We start from the raw sequence: 21,073 nt of genomic DNA, 5'->3' as shown, positions 1-21,073 counted from the left end.
TATGGTCATGAAATTTGGTGAGAAGACGCCCACTAAGGGAGGAATTTGGGAAATTCTACCCCTAAGGGGGTGAAATAGAGGTTGAGAGTTTATATGGAAGAACGACATTTTTTTAAGTTGGAAGCATGAAACTTTATTATTGGGCTACTGATAAAAAATAAATAGATACATATTTAAGCGTTTCTGGATATTTTGCCCTAAGAGGTGAAATACACACCAATGTGGTATATAAAGATCTTAAATTAACGTAATATTTTAAGTTAATCTGTAACTATATTCAACTTCCATGCGAGCATAGTCGCGAGCAACAGTTAAAGATAATTTAAATACATTTTTATTTAAAGAGGGGAACGATAGAGGCTGCTATAATTTAGTTTATAGGAAAGTATAACTCCTTATCAAAATGAACAACATATTTGACGACGCAATTGATTCGTATTTAATTACGAGAGTAAACGAACTGTCATCGGTAACTAACAATATCGGTCGGTAATTTACTATAACGCAACACTGAGCGCTACTGCGGCAAAATGAACCGGCGGCCAACATTACGAAAAAGACATTCGGTTGACGTCAAAATAATGTCAACTGTGTATTTGGTAGACGTTATTTAATTTAGGGTACGGAGTTGAAAGCAAATTATACCTACGAACGAAACGTCTTTGTCGTATTGACCTCGCTCGAATACCCCCCCCCAGACCCCTTGCCAGAGGTCTCATTAATTTTAAACGTTTTACGTATACAGCTATGTTATTAAATAAATGAAATAATGTATCGTCATTAATTAATTTTATCGATAATTATATATCATTTTTATTGGAAGCGTCAATAGAGCAATGGTTTAAGGGTCGCCTAGTGATGTGAAAAGTCGCAGGATCGATCCTGTTCCTTTGGTCTATTGGAATATTAGTAATTTCTTAATTAAACCGGGCCATCGCTACTATTCTTTAAAAATATACCTATATATAATAATAATCAACGAAACAATCGTCGGGCTGGTCCTCCCTAGACCATTCAAAAATTCCCCATACGTTCCCAAACAAAAAGGTTAGTTCCTAAAGCCACGGACTCTATAATTTAATTCGTGCTCGGTGAAGATAAACTCGGAAGGAATATTAAATTTGTCGATTGAAATTCTGCGATTTGCGTATTCACTAAACGAACATTAGAGATGGGTGGGAGACTAAACTCTTATTTATCTCCTCGAGAAATTCTTCTTTAGAACTTTCTTTTGGATAAGTATAGGCTGTTCCATTATTTTCACTCGTTGATCATAACTTCAATGATGCCAGTCAACTTAAATGTAGTTATTTTTTTATGATATAGGTAGGCGGAAGGGCGAGTGGGCAACCCCATAACAGTGGTCATCACGGCTCATAGACAATGACGCTGTAAGAAACATTAACCATTCTTTAAATCGCCAATGCACCAGCAACTTTTTGGGAAATAAGATCCCTAGTACCTGTAGTTACACTGGCTTACTCACCCTTCAAACCGGAACACAACATTACTGAATATAGCTGTTTGGCGGTAGAGTATCTCATGAGTGGGTGGTACCTACTCGAAGAGCTTGCACAAAGCACTACCGCCAAAGATAAAACACTAAGTTGTATATTGATAGTGATGGGTCTGAGTGGCTCTAACCTTGCGAAAATCCTTAGTGGTCTTGGTTTTATTACACAATTATAGTTAAATGAAAGGAATATAAATTGGTTTAAGCCATCTTTTATTACCCTACTTTAGATGCCTAAATGTATGTCGCAATAGTAATATTTGATATTGTATTGGATCACTTGGAAACTAAGTTATCCCCAATACAATATCAAAATAAAAAAAAAAAACAGTTTTGGGTTTATAGAGTTTTGTTGATATGAACTAAATGAATGTGTAATTTTTTTATTGTTAGTTCGTAAAACTATTATTTATTTTATATAAGTCTACGGATTGATAATATATAGAGTGATACAATTAACTTTGCATACAATTTTGTCGTAAATAATTGGGGGATATTAATAATATATAGTAAGAATTGGCTTGGGCTTAGTTGGCTTCGTGCACTAAGATTTCCGTTCTAACCTTGGATTTGGATTTAAATCATATAATTTTTAAAAGCAAACTGCCTTTTAATGCCGCGCGGCTGGACTAAGGCCTTTCTCCATTTTGAGTAGAAGGTTTGGAGCTAACACCACGCTTCTCCAATGCGGGTTGGATACACATGAAACAAAATTTCATTGAAATTAGACATATAATTAAAATTAAACGTAATTTTCATATGCATATATCTTACGATGTTTTCCTTCACTGCTGGGCGTGAGCTGACTTATAAATATATTAAGCATATGAAAATTCAGTGGCTTGTCATTTGGGCTTGAAGCTGTAATCATATGTTAAAATACACGCGTTCTAACTGGGTCATCTCGGCACTATAATATTATATTTATAATTTTTACTGACTCATTATAGTTCAAAAGCATGTGTAACCCTACGATTTATAGACAAGTAGACAGATGAGTCACAGTAGTAAAAGGATACTCTTTAGGTACAGAACAGTAATCATTAGCTTTCACACTCGACCTTATTCCCGGGCCAATTTTTGATTAAGCCACAGCCAAACAAAATTGCTACCCGATATAGTGTATGAAAATGATATTTCTGTTTAATATTCCACGAAAAGTAATCATGAAAGACATTCCTTCCCTAAGGGTCTTTGTATTTTATCAGAAAAAAACTACATGTAATGAACTATTTATTATTATTTAGATAGAAAATAATAAAAATGGTCCTTCGTACTCCAGGAAAAAATCTCAGCAGAGCCAATCGTTCAAATTAATTGAAACAATGAGAATCGATGTAGGTATCAATGGATAAAAGACGTGACTAAGCGTTACAGTACGAGGCAAATACCTCTCAGTATTTGTAGAGTTTATGTGATGCAAATTAATTTCGTGATGAGTGATTATAAGTGATTTAGTTGTGATAGAAATTTTAAATCACACGTGATAAGCGTTTGAGTTATCATGAAATGGCAATACTTTGCATTGATGTAATCCAGTTTCAATGATAAGTAAGTTTAATAATTTAATGCAAAAATTATGTAGTAATTCGTGTAAAACGTTATTTATAGTTCTTATAGCGTAGAGTACAAAACTAACCACAAACTGGTTCTTGTATTTTATTTTGTGCTCTCTAGCGTCCTTGCTGTAATTAAATAAATAAAAAAAGCAAGAAAACGTACTGAGTAGTCTCAGGGAGAGGTAGAGATTTACTAACCGTTTATTTTTATTTCATAACTAACAACCCACACCAGCTTCGCACTGCAATTTATTAATAAATAAAATTATATGATATAAACTTAATTTATACCGTACCCTGGGTGATATACCCAGGAATAAGCTTAGTACCAGCTTCCTAGTTGGACTGAGGCTGCTTTTGCTATATATTATGTATTAAATACAAAACGTAATGAAATAGATATAATAAAATAAAAACGTTTTAGAATAATTTATTAGAAAAAGAAAGAGAGATTCCTTTTTCTCTTGTGCTTTCAGTCAGATCACTCGACTTTAACTCGCGTAAAAGAACATTGGTGCAAAAGATTAGAATTGGATCATTATTCCCTCTACATACAAACGAATTTCAACTCTTTATAATATTTGTACAGACGTACGCCGAACGAACAGGCGTTCGACCATAAATGGGTACTTTACTTATCTACTTATTATATCTAACTAATGCGGGTACAATATATTGTACTACTATTGTTTGCGAAAATAACCCTGCTGTTGCCAACTCAATGGCTTGAACATGATAATACTGATTCTTATCAAAATACCTGTGATATTTCGTGACTCGTTCGCATTTTCTCTTTAAAATATTTTTTGTAATCTATACATATAATAAAATTGGAGTGTCTGTTTGTAATATTAAAATAACCCATTTTTACTAAATGCATATGTATGTATACACGGTACATATACCAAAATATATTTTTTTACAATTTTTGTCCGTCTGTCTGTCTGTTTGTGCCGGCTAATCTCTGGAACGGCTGAATCTGGCAGATAGCGGATGTAATAAGGAGTAACTTAGGCTACTTTTATTTTAGAATTATATATAGAATCAAAATAAAATCATGCTACAATATCGAAATAACTTAAATTCAAACAACGCGCACGAAGTCGCGGGCACAGCCAGTCACAGAATATAATTATTTTATTGATTATATAAAATTTTGTCGATATGAACTAAATGAACGTGTAATTTTATAATTATGATTAGTTGGTAAAACTATTATTAAATTTATATGCGTTTATTGAGTATTATAGTAAATAATTGGGGGGGGGGAGATTATAATTATACATAGTAAGAATTGGCTTGGGCTGAGTTGGATTCGTGCACTAAGATTTCCGTTTACTATGTAGAGTAAAATAAATACTCAGTTATTGTCGGTACTTTTCGGTAGAATGTAGATCCCACGTTGATAGCTTTTATGTTTAATTCTTTATATTTATATTTTCATATTCGAGGACCCAATCTCTTGTATGTTTAACAGTAAAGTATTTCATTTATATTTATTGTATATTGAGACATAGCGTAATATATTCTATAATGTATAACTTTTCCGTTATAAATCAAAAGATCATCCGAAATATGCGTTTATTTATTTTTTATTTATTTTATATCATTTTTATTATTGTTTAAAGAAAAATACAGTACGTTTGGAAGACCATGTCTACCAGTGCAACTAAAACAATAAATCGATGGGTGGAATCACTACGATACAACGTATATTTATATAATTTATTGTGTTATTAATAAATTGATATATATCGGACAAACAAAAGGCACGTTCATTCAATACTCCACAAACATACATTTGTATCAATAAATTACAGTCTTGGTCCATTCATACATTCTCTCTTCCGGCATACATAATTACATACTACGCGAACCTACGGTTTTACCCGCGCGCAATTTATAAAAAAAAAATTTCAATCCCCATTTTACCCACTTAGGAGTGGAGTTTCGTAAAATCCGTTCTTAGCGGATGTATACATTTTACATTACATACATTAACAGTCTGTAAATTTCCCACTGCTGGGCTAAGGCCTCGCCTCCCTTTGAGGTTGCTTGAAGGTTTGGAACATATTCAACCACGCTGCTCCAATGCGGGTTGGTGGAATACACATGTGGCAGAATTTCGTTGAAATTAGACACATTCACATTTCCTCGCGATATTTTCCTTCACCGCTGAGCGCGAGATGAATTATAAACACATATTAAGCACATGAAAATTCAGTGGTGCTAGCATGGGTTTGAACCCGCAATCATCGGTTAAGATGCACGCGTTCTAACCACTAGGCCCATATGAAGCCTACCTGTTATAGTTTCTGAGATTTCTTGATTAATCAGTGATTGGTATTCCGCTTTCATATGTATATATAGATTATTTTCCAACATGACTTGTTATATGCCAGTATTTTTCTTGTTTTAATGAAACGTTTATATGCAAAACATGAAGTTTGCGTTGAGATATGACTTAAAAGGAAACATGCAGCGGTCGACAGTTTGAGAAATAGCATTCCGTACTTTTATTTACTTATGGGCTTTAAACGACTAACAAGAAAAAGTGTAAGCAGGTTATATATTATAATATTATTAAAATAAATCATTTCGAATATAATCGATTCAAACAAATGAACAACTTTTTATACTACTAGGTTTAATAATTTAAATCCACTGTTCTTTACATATTATATTTGAAAAAGCTGTTAAAAATTATTACCTAAATAATTCGTTAGACGACTTAAATTAAAATATTTATAAGTGTATGTAATAGTTATATATATATATTAAAGAATATATTTGTATGAATTATATGTATTTCCATTATTATAATTAACAATGTTTTAAAATACATTAATGAGTAACTACACTCAACATTTTACAGGCTTGTGTATTTCTTACAAAATATCTCTGCGGGAAAGCTTATATTTGTTAGAAATTGTCTATATGACTTATACAAAAAATAACATTCTTACAAGAAAAATTAAACAAAATTAAGTAAACTCAACAACAAAAACTTAGTTTAATTTAATACAATCTATATATTACGGTTGGGCCACATTATATTTGTTATCAGCACTGATAGACATTTGCACTGAAAATAATGTTACCCAATAATGCATCACCTTTGTTTATATCCTTTGGTGACCACTTACCATCAGGTGGTCCATTTGGCAGACTATTCGAATAATCAAAATGAGCAAGATTATCCCCAATGTGCCACCGAGCTAAGATGTTATATCTTTTGTGAATATACTGTTACGGCCTTGTTATTTTAATCACTCAAACTGCACAACACACACTTTACTTTTAGACGCACACACTCGCACACACATTTTTGACGTTACGATTTTAATTATAATTATAAACTTTTACTACTTTTATAATATAGGTATTTATTTGTCAGCACACCTTTCTTGTTCGTATCTATTCAAACGAATGACTGGTTGTCCGACTTTAATTATAAGCTTAATTTAGAGTCAAAATAAAAACCATATTATTAATCAAATAAATATTAAAATCTAAACGGAAAAAATCATTTGAAATACTAAAATATTTGTAGGATATAGTTTGTGATTTCTTAAAGTATTGTATATTTCCGCTTTGTTTAACAATGTATCAAAATTTAAATATCTAAAGTCGGTAAGAATAGTTACTCTGGGTCACTTACAAACTGGAATAACTGTACTAAAGATTGTTGATCGGTGGTACAATATGAGACGATAAATTTCTACAAAGCCCCCCTACCAATTGAAATAGAAAACAAGTTGCTTTTCACTAACGTAAACGTGACAGTCCGCGTTTTAACAGCAGGTTAACCACCCGTATAAATATAGCGTTAAAGATCATTTCAATGATTTTACATGAATAATATTAATTAGAACCGGCGGGTTTGTTGTTTGTTGTTATTATCTAATTACGCCACGAAGTTCCTCCCACATACGAGTTTCCTTGCGAAGTTTTCCTTATTTCTTGATCACAAGTTAAGTGAACACAAATCAGGCACTTTTGAAATACGGGATCCGTATTCGGCTCTTGATTAGATTCACGTGTTTAATGTATCTCAATTTAGTAACAGGAAAAGTATGTTTGAAGGTAATTTTCCGGGTATATTTGACGTTGTCGCATCATTATGTCGTATATCTCGAAGCAATTCTTTAAACTGTGAAGTAACTCGTACTATGTATGTGTCTTTGCGTCATCGCCCTCACCGATTTGCAAGCCCTTTTGGGTATGTATGTATGGGTACCACCCACTGATCTGCCAAGTAGTAATATTTAGTATTGTTGTGCTCCGTTTTGAACCAGTGTAACTACAGATATAATGGACTTATTAAAATGTCAATTACCAATTCTCATTGGTTATGTAAGAAATGATTAAAATTTAATAAAGCTATGTCTATGGGTAGTATCGAGCGCTTACCATCAGGTGCCATCGCCTACCGATGCTATAAAAAGAAATCTTCGAAGTTTTATTATTTAATTATAAGCTTATAAATTATTATTAAAAGCTTTTAAAGCGTTATAAGCGTATAAAAGAAAGTGACTTTGTTTTATACTACGTAGAGCTGATTTGGTCATATTTAAAACTAATTGTTCAAAAAGTAAGTTTCAGAAATTCTCTCGTATTCGCTAATCACAGCAAGTCTGAAGTCTGACCAAATCGATTCAAGTGTATGCTTTTTGAAACGATAAGTTAGTGCTTGTTTGCTTATAGTTATTTTTAACCGACTTTTAAATAAAGGAGGTTACGTATTTTGAAACGATAACTACTACTGGAATAATAGAATTGAACAAATAAAAACGAAGGATTGTTTTAGAGTATTTAATTTCATGTCATGCTACTTCGTTATATTCAAAATATGTCGAAGCAAATGAGGGGTCGTGTTCGGAGTAACCCGTGTCATAATCTATGTTGTCACAATAAGTGTCATATTGTACTGCAAATGGCGGTTATTACTTGCACGATACAAAATGCCAAGCAAAAAAAATATAGGTAAATAGATATTATATCACATTAATTTACATATTTCTAAAATATATAATTAATTGAGATCTGACGACGAACTTAGCATTCCATGGGTTTAGATCCGTCGTCTGGTTGAGAGAGATACTCCGTGCAGTTCCCAGGTACTTAGCATTCCATGGGTTCGCCGAGCGGAACCGTCGGCTGGTATCGAGAGATACTCCGAGCATTTCCTGGGATTTGCAATCCGAGTGTAGTTTTAAGAAGGCCTCCTTTGTATCAACGCTCAAATTCGTGGTCGTGTTGCTATTAGTCGAAATTGGTAGGAACCTGTTAGCACACCTTTGGATATTCATGCTAGAAAACCCAAGATATTTTAGAACGGTATAGAGAGATATAACTGGAATACCTCTCCCTCCCCCTTCCACCGCATATAAACAAGCCACATAGCCATTTTTGGTTAGCTAATTTGTTAGGTCGTAAAATTTATTAATTTTAACACATTAAATATTACGTGATTTTTATAATTGTATTTTAGATTTTTAATCTTATGAAAGAATTGTTCTAAATTATTTTTATTTGTTCCAGGACAGTACTACAAGGGATGTTTTTAATAACGGATCGCTGGCTAGACGACGAGTCTACGTATCACGTCCCGAACTCGCTCAAGATAGCATTATAGTGAGTTTGTACATTTCCATTGTTTTATCACGACCCGCTTAATATAACGAAGTACTTGTTACGTATTTAATACGTAACAAATATTTTGTTAGTTTAGGCTGATAAATCAGCCAAATCGAACTGGGTTCAAGCCCTACGTTGGGTCGAAATGAAATTAATAGTCCTTCTGTCAAAAAAACTACTTTTCCTACGGAAAATTTGGATGGCAATGAAAAACGACAAGAGATAGATGATTAAAACTATCAAACTCGAAGTTGTAACTATTTTTTTTTAAAGTATTAAAAAAACTTCGTCTGACCCGAGAATAGAACCATTTAATAGAAGCATTTTATGTATAATGGAACTAAACTCCAGCCACAATATGTAGGTGAAAATTTAGTTCGTTTCAACGTTTTATTCATTTAACAGAACACTTAGCTAAACTTACATTTATAAGCGCTACCGTACCTCGCAACCATTCCGATGCAATTTATACCAACGCAAGCAGAATCAATATTGTTAAAGCAGTCTCCACGTACTAACATCTACGATTCTTTTTCTTTTAAAGTTTCTTAACATTTTCCAGTATGTTTATAGTATAAATGAATTGAGTTAGGAGAATAGGTTTCCATTAATTTGGAAAGTTAGCCAATCGATTCAGTTTTAGTAGCAGTTGCAACGCTTGAGTTCGTATTTAAAGGTAACCAAAGTTATACTATTATTCAAAACTAAGCCGAACTGCAAACGCAACGTAGTAATAACTTAGTTCTATTTTACTTGTTTACGCTCGAAGTATTATTGGGAAAACCTTTCCACAATTTAAATAAGTTTAATCAATTTGATCAAATATTCAAATGTTTGTCTAGACTGTACTGTGTTTTCAGAAACAAATATCTCGTTAGCGCAATTCAGAAATGTGAAATATTTCATAAACGACATTTTATCGTAAGCATTTTGTTACCCTCTGTGATAATAAAATTTATGATATGTTTTATAGATACTTTGAATTATGAATTCGTGATACAGTTGGAATGTTGCCCGGGGGATTTTCCTTATTGGTCGCTGAACGTAATGCAAACAAAATATTTTTAGATAAACTCAAAGATTGAGTAATCTTATTTAGCAGTCCCAGCAGTGGTACATTTACAGTCCGGGACTTAAGTAGCTAAATATATAAACATTATATTACATAATAAACATAATCAGCCTGTAAATTTCCCACTGCTGGGCTACGGCCTCCTCTCCCGTTGAGGAGAAGGTATGGAGCATATTCCACCACGCTGCTCCAATGCGGGTTGGTGGAATACACATGTGGCAGAATTTCGTTGAAATTAGACACATGCAGGTTTCCTCACGATGTTTTCCTTCACCGCCGAGCACGAGATGAATTATAAACACAAATTAAGCACATGTAAATTCAGTGGTGCCTGCCTGGGTTTGAACCCGAAATCATCGGTTAAGATGCACGCGTTCTAACCACTGGGCCATCTCGGCTCAACATTATATTACTAATTTTAAATTGCGTGCCACAACGAAGCACAAAGAGGTCGACATGGGAATTTAATACATGATGATAAACAACAATCGAAACTAATACGAAATTCAAATAATACGCCCTTTTTTCACCAGTTCAGAAAAGATAGAAACCGGAGTTAAAAAGAAAGGGAACAGGAAGAGGGAAAGTAAAGTAGCCCTTACCATATATTTATTTCTATTGCAAAGATATACAAAGAGGTTTCCTTTAGAAAAGAGTGCTTAAGGTACTTACATTGGGATCAGAGTAATGTATGATGCTGTCCAATATTTATTTATTTATAATAAATTTTGGTACAAACTTAGCTTTACAGTTCAGATGGAGTTTAACCGAATAAATGTCCTATTGGCCTGGCCAGGTTATAATAACAAATTAAACATAAAAGAGGAAAGTATTACAGATTGCCTAAGTACCGCTCTCTTATTATTGCTAAATATTTTAACTGAAAGTAACACAATTGTGATATTTAGAATAAGGTAATATTTGCGGCGCTTACCTAGCTCAGAATTTATACGACAGCTCCCGCATGCTGCGCCTTTTCCTTGACAGGGTTGACAGATCAATGATTTTACGACTGAGTCTTTTTCCCTGGTTGTAAGGCTTTGTGCAATCTCGTCTAGGTAGGTTCTACCCACTCATCCCATATGTTGTGACTGTTTGAATGGTGACTGAGCTATACAGACACCATGAATATAAGACCTTAGTTCCCCATTTTAGAAATACGCCCAGTGGTTAGAACGCTTGCATCTTAACCGATGATTTCGGGTTCAAACCCAGGCAAGCACCACTGAATTTCATGTGCTTAGTTTGTGTTCATAATTCATCTCCTGCTCGGCGGTGAAGGAAAACATCTTGAGGAAACCTGCATGTGTCTAATTTCAGTGAAATTCTGCCACATGTGTATTCCACCAACCCGCATTGCAGCAGCGTGGTGGAATATGCTCCAAACCTTCTCCTTAAAGGAAGTGGAGGCCTTAGCCCAGCAGTGGGAAATTACGTAAACGCAAGTGCACCTTCTATTCCCACACTCATAATCTGATCGGATCATGAAAGAGTTAACGCAGAAACAACGTATTATCTCTGGCCACGAGGCAGTCAATCAATATAAATAAGCAACGTATGAAAGTAAATGAAATAAAAAGTTAAAAGCAAATGTTAAAGCACACGTTAAAGCAAATGTTTCGTGACTGTCGAAGTCTTCCATTTATTTCGGTCTGGATCGTTCTTCCTTTAAGAATTTCGTTACAATAAATATAATAAGTTTCATTTCAAATATTTACAAAATAAATTAAGCGTTTCGATTAAATACATTTTCTCTAAAATAACATTTGGTACAAATAAAACCCATTAACGAAACGATTCAATTGAACCTCAGTTGATATTCGAAGTTGCGATTTTAAGCCCTGATATAATATTTACATATTACTAGATATTTCGGCCTTTAGATTTTATGTTTAAAAAAAAAACAGCAATGCATTTCAAAATTACTAATATTCCTATTTACTGTATGTAATAAATAACGATAAAATATCACAAACGCTTTACTTCATATTAACTATTTCATAACATTAATAATGTCCCAAGTGAAGCTTTTATTAGGCGCCACCCCATGTTATGGAAATAATAAGAGGGCGCTGCATGTATTTAAAATTGAAACTAGATGGCGCTGGCTCGAAACATCGAGTTTCTACATCGCGATGGCTAGATTTTCCCGAAATACAAGTCCTTACGCTGGTTTTCCATCGGAAAGTACAAATTTACACTTTATCGTTGTTAAAGAGAGATCTCTCCACCAAATAAACAAATTTTTGATGCCTTGTAACGGTTACAAGGTTTGTAAAATTTAATTAAGATACTTCAAAGTTTAAATTACATGCTTGTTTTTAGCAAAATTTTCTATTTTTAAAGAATATTATTTTACTCGGTAGAATCTACATTCCGAACCGGTGGTTTTGTGTAAAAATGTTAAAAGAAGTTTCAAAAGTGCTTGCAAAAACCTACTTGAAGAAAGTATATGTTGATTTTGATTTCTTTATACCTGAACACCACTAAACAGTAATTACATTTACATTTTTTTTTTCAATTACGACGTGGCAATAACATACTTTTATAGACGATTCGCAAGAATGGCTTTTGTTATAATTATCTTAAATCTATTTATTCGTTTGTTGTAATAAATTAAAATCTAAAAATTCCGCAGACAGAAACGCGAGATGGTCGCCGGGCACAAATAACGAAATTGCAATCAATTTCGTTATTTGTGCCCGACGACACGGCCACGCGCAGTGAGCGATTGATTTTTTCAAACTATTCAATAAGATCGATTAATAAGACTTGGGATTCAAAGGGGAAATGCTGCTGGCATTCTCGCGACCGTTCCACGCGGTCATGATTTATACAGTAACTACTTTTAATTCATATCGGTTTCATCATCATCCTCCTGCCCTTATCCCAATTTTACTCGGGGTCGGCGCAGCGTGTCTTGTTCTACCATATTTCTCTGTCGGACGTCATCTCACAAGTAACATTCTTTCTTACCATATCGTCTTTCACACAATCCATCCATCGTTTCTTTGGTCGTCCCCTACCTCTATATCCATCCACATCCATGCTCAAGACCTTCCTCACAACATGGTCCTCATTCCTCCGCATAACATTAAAAATAGAAAAAACAAGATATAAAAATCTCTTCTTCATTTTAAAGAAAGATCTTTATTAAATATTATATAATCTTAGAAGAATGTATGGATGGTGAGATGCTGACAGGGTACTACCAAATAAGAAAAATAATTTTCAATACTTAGCATCAGACAAGTGACTACTCTCTAAGAGTCTGGCAAATCCGTTTTACGTACAGTTCCCTCGTGCGCGCTTCTTTAGAAACCCTCCTGTAGAAAAGGATGACACGAAAGTGCTACAGTATAACATAACATAACATAACATAATCAGCCTGTAAATTTCCCACTGCTAGGCTAAGGCCTCCTCTCCCGTTGAGGAGAAGGTATGGAGCATATTCCACCACGCTGCTCCAATGCGGGTTGGTGGAATACACATGTGGCAGAATTTCGTTGAAATTAGACACATGTAGGTTTCCTCACGATGTTTTCCTTCACCGCCGAGCACGAGATGAATTATAAACACAAATTAAGCACGTGAAAACTCAGTGGTGCCTGCCTGGGTTTGAACCCGAAATCATCGGTTAAGATGCACGCGTTCTAACCACTGGGCCATCTCGGCTCAACATTTATCCATAAATATGAGTGCCTAAACTTTTATATTACTTGTTTATCTTTATGGCTAGCTCAAAGAGCTCTACCTGCAAAGAGCATATTCATATCGTTGTGTTCCGGTTTGAAAGGTGTTAGTGAGCCAGTTTAAGACCCGTTACAAAGTACATAGTATCTCAGCTCCAAAGGTTGGTGGTGCAATGGCTATCTACGGAATGGTTATTATTTTTCACAGTGCCGATGACTATGGGTGGTGAGGACCACTCACCATCAAGTGGATATTATGCCTGTTCACCGAACTAAATTATAAAACAAAACTCAGGCATCAAGGCCCATAAAGTAGGCTTTTACAATATTTGAATCATTTTACAGAATTATGATTAAAGTAAAGCTTGGTAGGTTTGGAATGTAGATTCTATCGAGAAGAACCGGCAAGAAACTTAATACTACCTCTACCAAAATTTGAAGTACATCGTGTTAGTAAGATACAATTACATATATCCCGACTGAAAATCAATAAATATTATATATATATTATATATATAGTTATATATAGAGTTTAATATATATTATATATATAGTTTTAGCAACCAGAAGCGAGGTAACACACGAAAGAATATCACAAACAAATACTGCAAACTTCAATAATAAAATAACAGTAAAATCAAAATGGCTTTCGTGACCTTAAACATGACCAACCCTCCTTGTCACCATCGACTGTAGAATACGATGCATGAAAACTCCTTACAGTAGTTTATATAACAATGATAGCACAAACATTTTCTACGTACAGTATGTCTAATCCATTACAAACTTAAGGTTTTTTGAATAGGTTAGTAGAAATTATCAGCCAAGGAGTTAAGTTTGGCATATGATTAAATACAAGTATTTTTGATCAAAGTGCTATTTTGTTTTTGTTTTTATATGTGATTATATATTTCTGTGTGGTACTGAAAGAGTCAAAGTACATTTTCGAGTTAAATTTTCATATGTCAAGTCATTTAAAAAATAATTAATATATTTTTGCTAAACGGCATAAGTTTAATATTACTAATACCAACGATATTACGCAAAAAGGCATATGTTATATAGAACGACCAACATCTGTACACCGTTTCTATTCTGATTACCAAAAGTTAGTGTTATTGATATGCCCTATTAGCATCCGGTTATAGGTTTATATATATAGGATATTAAATTTATTTATATATGAAATAAATAACATCTAAACACTTCATGCTTCCTCTAAGAAACCTTCATATTAAAACAGATAACCAAAATACACTGGTATATTCTTTTAAAATAGGTAAAGTAACTCGCTTGTACATGTCCGACTGCTGGGCTAAGGCCTCCTCTTCGTAAAGGGAGAAGGTTTGACGCGTATTTCACTACGCTGTTCCAATGCAAGATCATCATCATCATAATCAGCCTGTATTAGTCCACTGCTGGACATAGGCCTCCCCTAACGCGCGCCACTGAGCCCGACCTTCGGCCCTTCGCATCTACATGATACGGATGCAAGACAACAATGCGCATGCACGTTTGGCAGAAGTTCGTTGAAATTATATACATACAGGTTTTGCTCACGATGTTTTCCTTCACCGCCGAGCACGACATAAATTATAAACACAAATTAAGCACATGCAAATTCAGTGGTGCTTCTCCAGGGTTGAACCTGCAATCGTCGCTTAAGATACATGTGTTCTAATAAATGGGTCATCTCGACTCATCTTTTTAAGAATATGGACTGGATCTCCACTCATTATGATATAAATTTATAATTAGTGGTGATCCAGTCACTCTTATTTGCAGTAGTCAATAAATCTTTTAAAATGAAAATTTCAATAAGCCCATTGATTTGGGAGCAGGACATACGCGCAATGAACTAATGCAATAAATTTTAACTAAGCTTTTAAGTAACGTTATGTATTTTAGGATATAAATTTCGCAATTAGTGTGTAAAAGTTCAGATAGAGTGTACTCGTATAGACGTAGAATAACAAAATGTACATTGAAATTTCATGCAGCCATTTTAGAGAGGATATTTTGAGCATATCGTAAGTATCTGCAATAATTCATATTCTATATTAATTTTGGATTGTATTGTACTTTATTTTCGGTTCTACACAAATACCATAAAACGTATGCCGTCGGACAATATGTTTTCAAATGTTTATAGTATCATAGAGCATGATAAATTTAGAAAAAAAACAAATTGCGTCAGTAATTTTCCAAATTATTCATATAGACACGATACATACATATTAGACCTTAATTTTTTTATTAATTATGTACAAAAAAATGTCACTACGAATTAACCAATAATTTATATTGCTTATCATATTCCTACTTATATGAGTACGTTCATGATTAAGTTACATACAAAACCTTAGATTTATATTGTATTAATATTACAGAATATCTTTCCAAAAATATGTTCCAGAAATCTGAAGAAGGAGGACCTGTTCAAAAGGATATCAATATATCAACAAATAAATGCTATGTTACTCGTTTATCTCGTGAAATACGCGAGGACCACAAATTCAGCAGTATGGAGGTAATTAAAAAACATTGGTTAACTAATGCTGTTAAACAGCATTGTATGGTGATATGACATATTGGTTTAATTATAATTTGTTTTGAAAGAGTAGCCTAGCCTATTCAGGTAGAAGTTTTGGAAAATCGACCCAAAGCAACAGGCTTTAATAATAAAAATATTGGCATAAGATTGAAGTTTAAATTTCTATTGATTATAATATACTGTTTTGGTCTCACCAAAAAAAAAAAATAGAATATATACTATACATATTTATCGTAGTGAATAAACTGTTTCATACCAATTGCTTCCTTCCTGTTATTAGTAATTTAACATTCAAAAGGAGAAAACAAAGCATTATATAACAGAACAACCGCTTATCAAAATGTATCATTAACAGTATTCATAACAGTATCAATAACTTTATAAATATGATTCAACTATATTAATTTAATTTATTTCGAAGGATTTTTGTTTGTTGGATTTAAATTGTTAAGTTGCAGCAACGCTACTGCAATTCAAGCGTAAAATCCGAGATATAAGCCACGCAGACAGCGTTATACAGTGAATGCCAAATCCGACTATCCATTATAAACAATGATTTGGGGCTGTCGGATTTATTCGATTGGACAAATTTTAATGCTCTCGTAATGCTGTTATGGACGAATATTATTAAAATGTAATCATTTATCTGGTAGATAGACCATTTATTCTCTACTTGTCTGGTTTTTATTTATTTTCACAAACGATACAAAGATATATACATATACTGTCATGAGGTATTCCCGTCAATCTTTAGTTGCAGTGCGAGAAAAAGTTATTAAAGTTCCTACTTTAAAAATGTAATTGCTTTTAGTGGTAGCTTTTTGCATCGTTGGAAAGTATTTCCAAAGGAATTCCAAAGGAAATCAGCGAAACATGATTTATAGATCTAGATTCTATACGATATATACAAATATTATTAGTGCAGTCTAAAATATTGTGTCTGTTGCAGTGCCGATGTCAACAACAACAACCGTTGCCGGTCTATTGATTTAGTTGCTCGCTTAGCTTTTATAAAATGAAAATGTTTATTTATTTTATTGTACACTTCATAAATATAGTACAAAAAAATCTCATTATTGAATTGTTGTAGGGAGCGGCGTTTATGGCTAACTTATCAAATCTTTGAGGATAGTCTCAATGCACATATCGATTTATGTAAAACGTATACTTTTTAATATAATATTAGTTATAACATCACGATGAAAGGAATTAAAATTGCTCATCAAATTAGAACGACTCTTTGATCATTTTTGTGTTAGCCAAAAGATTAATGTTTTAAACTACTGGTTTGAGAAACGTAAAACTTGATATGATATCGTACGGTTAATGTTATCTCATTGATATTGAAATCTATACATATTATCAAACACAGTTACCGCCGTCTGTAGGCTTAGATCTTTTAAGTTACGCAACGGATTTGAATGTGGGTTTCAATAATAAGCAGAGTGATTCAAAAGGAAGGTTTATATATATAATACCAGCATATTATTGTAGATAAAAACTGATAATTTAAACTTTCCTAGCCTGAACAATACAAAAAAGTAGATTTTCGATATAAAAGTTGTATAAAGACCCGTGCGAATCCGGGATAGGTAGCTAGTTAATAAATAAAATATAATCAGAATGGATCTATTTGGTCTATCTGCTTATACTTTGCTTTAAATATGGGCTACGTTCTCTTTCTAAGTCGTTTATGTAAATGTCTCGTAAAGTATATTTTAAAAATATTGGTGTAAATTGAAAAGAACAAACTGAGTTCTTTATTTAAATAAAACGCTTATATTAGTATTCTATTTAGTTATTTTTATTTATTTGTAATATATTAGACTAAAGTGAAACCATATGCTGCGCAGATTTTCTTCTAGACGTTATTTAATCCTACCATTTAATAGCAGTACAATTCGTTGTATCTCTTAGTAAATGTAAAAAATCAAAAGTATCATATCTACGATAGATCCTTCCACAGATAAACTTATGTATTTATGAAAATCCGTCATGTAATTTAAAAGAAGCGAACAGATCAAGTTACGCAAACGTTGACAACACTGTTAAAAAATAATTATTCATACATTCAATTTCAGACAGTTGTCAGCAACTTATGAACTCGTGCAAACAATGGATGAATTATCTATTGCTTTCACTATGGTCACGTTTTCAACACCTGAAAACCTGGAACGGATCCAAAAAGCGCAGAACCACCTGGCCGTTGCGCTGGAACACCTGCAATCGACTGTCCAATACTTGGAAGTCGAGAGGATCAATACGACTGAACTTGAGGAAATTTTAATTTTGTGAGTATTTTTTTCTACTGCCGTAAAAAAGTAAATGCACTGTCGTAATAGCTGAAATTAAATTAAGCTACGAACTTGTTTAATGATGATTTTTTCATTATTCTTGTTTTGTTTAAATTAGAGAAGTTAGTGGTGAAAAATTTCGTTATTTTTACAACAAAACATGAGTGTCTTCAGTAGTTGTAATTAAATATTTAATGTCGGGCTGAGAATTAAAATACTCAGTTACATTTCATGAATTTTATATTTAAAAAACTCTTGTCTCTTATGTCTAGTGAGTAGTTTATAAGTATACAGATACCGCGGTCCGGGGTTGAGGTTCATGTTGAGCCAATAAAATGTCATTGGATGTTTCGAGCAATGTACGGTAGCACCCTTGAGTCTGGGAATTGGGAGTATTTACACTCCCGTCCCTAAGAAAGTGCTTAAATATGTACATGTACTCTTACAGGACATCATATTTGTCGTCCCATTGGATTATCAGATTGAGACACTAAAGATTGCACTCGTATTTGCTCTTACAATATCATTATAATACTTACTGCACAATTGGCACTTCCTTGAGAATTTAACGCGATAGCTGAAAACGGTCATAAAGATTCAGATATTTTTAAAATATCATGTAATCTTATATTTTCAGTTACAAAACATCAACGCTGCTACTTTGGAACGAAACGAATATAGCGACAGGCGCGTGGCACTACACGTCGTACAACTTTACAGAGAAAACCTACAATTTCCTAGACAATTTAAGAGAAATTCACAACAACTTGTGGATTGTAGTTCGGTAAGCGTACTCAATATTTATTTCTACTAGTGGCGTTTGTGATAGAAATTCGCCTTATTCGATCTTATGAATTTTTACCATTTTTCTTGGGTCTGCGTTTGTGTTTGTGAACGGATTTTGATGATTGTTTTTTTAGCTGTAGGTTCAATAGTGCCTTAATGTCAATTACCTTAATTTCATTGGTATTGAATATTATGAGGTTCTTATTTAAAGCGTACATCCAGACAAATTTAAGAGGTCACAGGGTCACTTCGTGGTAGGACTTTTTGCAAGCCAGTTAGGGTACCACGCACTCTTCATATATTCTTCCACCAAGCACCGATACTTTGTATTTTTGTGTTCCGGTTTGAAGGGTGAGTGAGCCAGTGTAATTGTAACAAGGCACAAGGTTTACAACAACTTATATCCCAAGGATGGTGGCGCATTGCAGAATTACGGAATCGTTAAATTTTCTATGGGCAATGGTGACTTACCATCAATTGACCCATTTATAAGTCACCTATCGACACCACTAACAAAACACGTGTATATATATTGTAATCTATCATTCACAAAAATATTGAAAAAATATACATAAGTAACAATTATATACAGCAAAATAACAAAAACATTAAAGAACTCATATCATAAGCAACCGACTATTCAATTCTATCTCTTCTGTCAACTAAAAAAATGGCCGTCTCGCCGACCGCGTGTCATATCTTTTCTTATGCCACGTCGTCTGTCCGGTGACGTCATTTCCCAAGCCACGTCACTCAGTCTTCGTTCAACAATAATATATACAATACTAGCTGTGCCCGCGACTTCGTTCGCGTAGTTGTCGGAAACACTATCATGATTATCGTTTGATTGCTCACGTTGGTTTTTGTTATTATATTTCGTCAATAAGATTTAATTATATGTTTTACAGTACTTTAGCGTAGATTATATTTTTAGTTTTATTTTCTTGTGGTAGAAGAACATACTGATTTTGCCCGCAACCCGATCTTGACAACGCGACATATAGTTGGCCGTGTGAAAAGCAGTCTTGACGTAAATCGATTCCTACGTGTTTAAATGTTTGGCCCTGTGATTTATTAATGGTTACGGCAAAAGATAACTTAATGGGAAATTGAATTCTTTTAAAATTAAAAGGTAAATCATTTGGAATCATTGGGATGCGAGGTATAAGCACTGTTTGACCAACTGCCGGACCAGTCAAAACTGTTGCAACGATCACGTTATTGCGAAGGAATTTTACTTGAAGGCGGGTCCCGTTACATAAATTTGGTGGTTTAAGATTTCTGAGTAAAATTATCGCAGCACCTATTTTTAACTTCAGGGAATGTGGTGGAAGGCCGCTCGGGTTTAAAAATTGAGAAACTCTTGTGGGTAATGGACAGCATCTTCTTGATCCATTACATTATCAATAGATGTGTAGGTAGTTATATCGCCTGGAAGTTTGGTTAAAATTAGGTCGTTAATTTCGTCAACGCTACTATTTTTCGCCGCCAATATTGCCCTTTGACACATCCATTGGTAATCTTTATTTTCTATTTCGACGATATTAGGGTAAACTTTTGATATTAAATCCTCTATGCTAGTCACTTTTTCTCCTAAATCGCGATCAATTTCAATTTTATTTTCAGAATGAGGTACTTTTCCATCTCCTATTAAAAGTAACTTTGAAGGAAAATTTGTACTTCCTCCCCCCAAATGTGCTCTCATATTCGTAGATAGTTTTAAGGTATGGACAAATTTCCATAACGGTGAACTTTTAAGGCAAGACCTTACAATGTCTGCTCTAGTTCCTCTTAAAATTACCGGTAAAGTTTGTCTAAATAAATTACCAACATCTGTGTTTTTATTGCTTATTGTTATACGGTCAATTATGACAACCCTTTTCTTAAACATAAAAGAAATATTGTACAATAGTGGACGATTGCGAATATTTTTTTTGTTAACAATTCGATGCAGGTGTATCGA

At 33.6% G+C, this 21,073-nt stretch overlaps 1 protein-coding gene across 1 annotated transcript in view; it reads left to right on the top strand.

Annotated features, from left to right (window-relative positions):
- The window catches only part of LOC113402470 (adenylate cyclase type 7-like), a 151,523-nt gene that overhangs the window by 116,279 nt on the left and 14,171 nt on the right, over positions 1–21,073 (top strand). The window contains exons 5-9 of the mRNA XM_064216606.1: positions 8,617–8,709; positions 15,477–15,506; positions 15,893–16,006; positions 18,112–18,321; positions 18,962–19,108. Of these exons, the coding sequence (XP_064072676.1) occupies positions 8,617–8,709; positions 15,477–15,506; positions 15,893–16,006; positions 18,112–18,321; positions 18,962–19,108 (594 nt within the window). The remainder of the gene's footprint in view (positions 1–8,616; positions 8,710–15,476; positions 15,507–15,892; positions 16,007–18,111; positions 18,322–18,961; positions 19,109–21,073) is intronic.

Source organism: Vanessa tameamea, chromosome 13 (assembly GCF_037043105.1).
Source record: "Vanessa tameamea isolate UH-Manoa-2023 chromosome 13, ilVanTame1 primary haplotype, whole genome shotgun sequence".
In the NCBI taxonomy this organism is placed as follows: Eukaryota; Metazoa; Arthropoda; class Insecta; order Lepidoptera; family Nymphalidae; genus Vanessa; species Vanessa tameamea.
The sequence above is the reverse complement of the archived record's forward strand: the minus strand, read 5'-3'. Positions and strand labels throughout refer to the sequence as shown.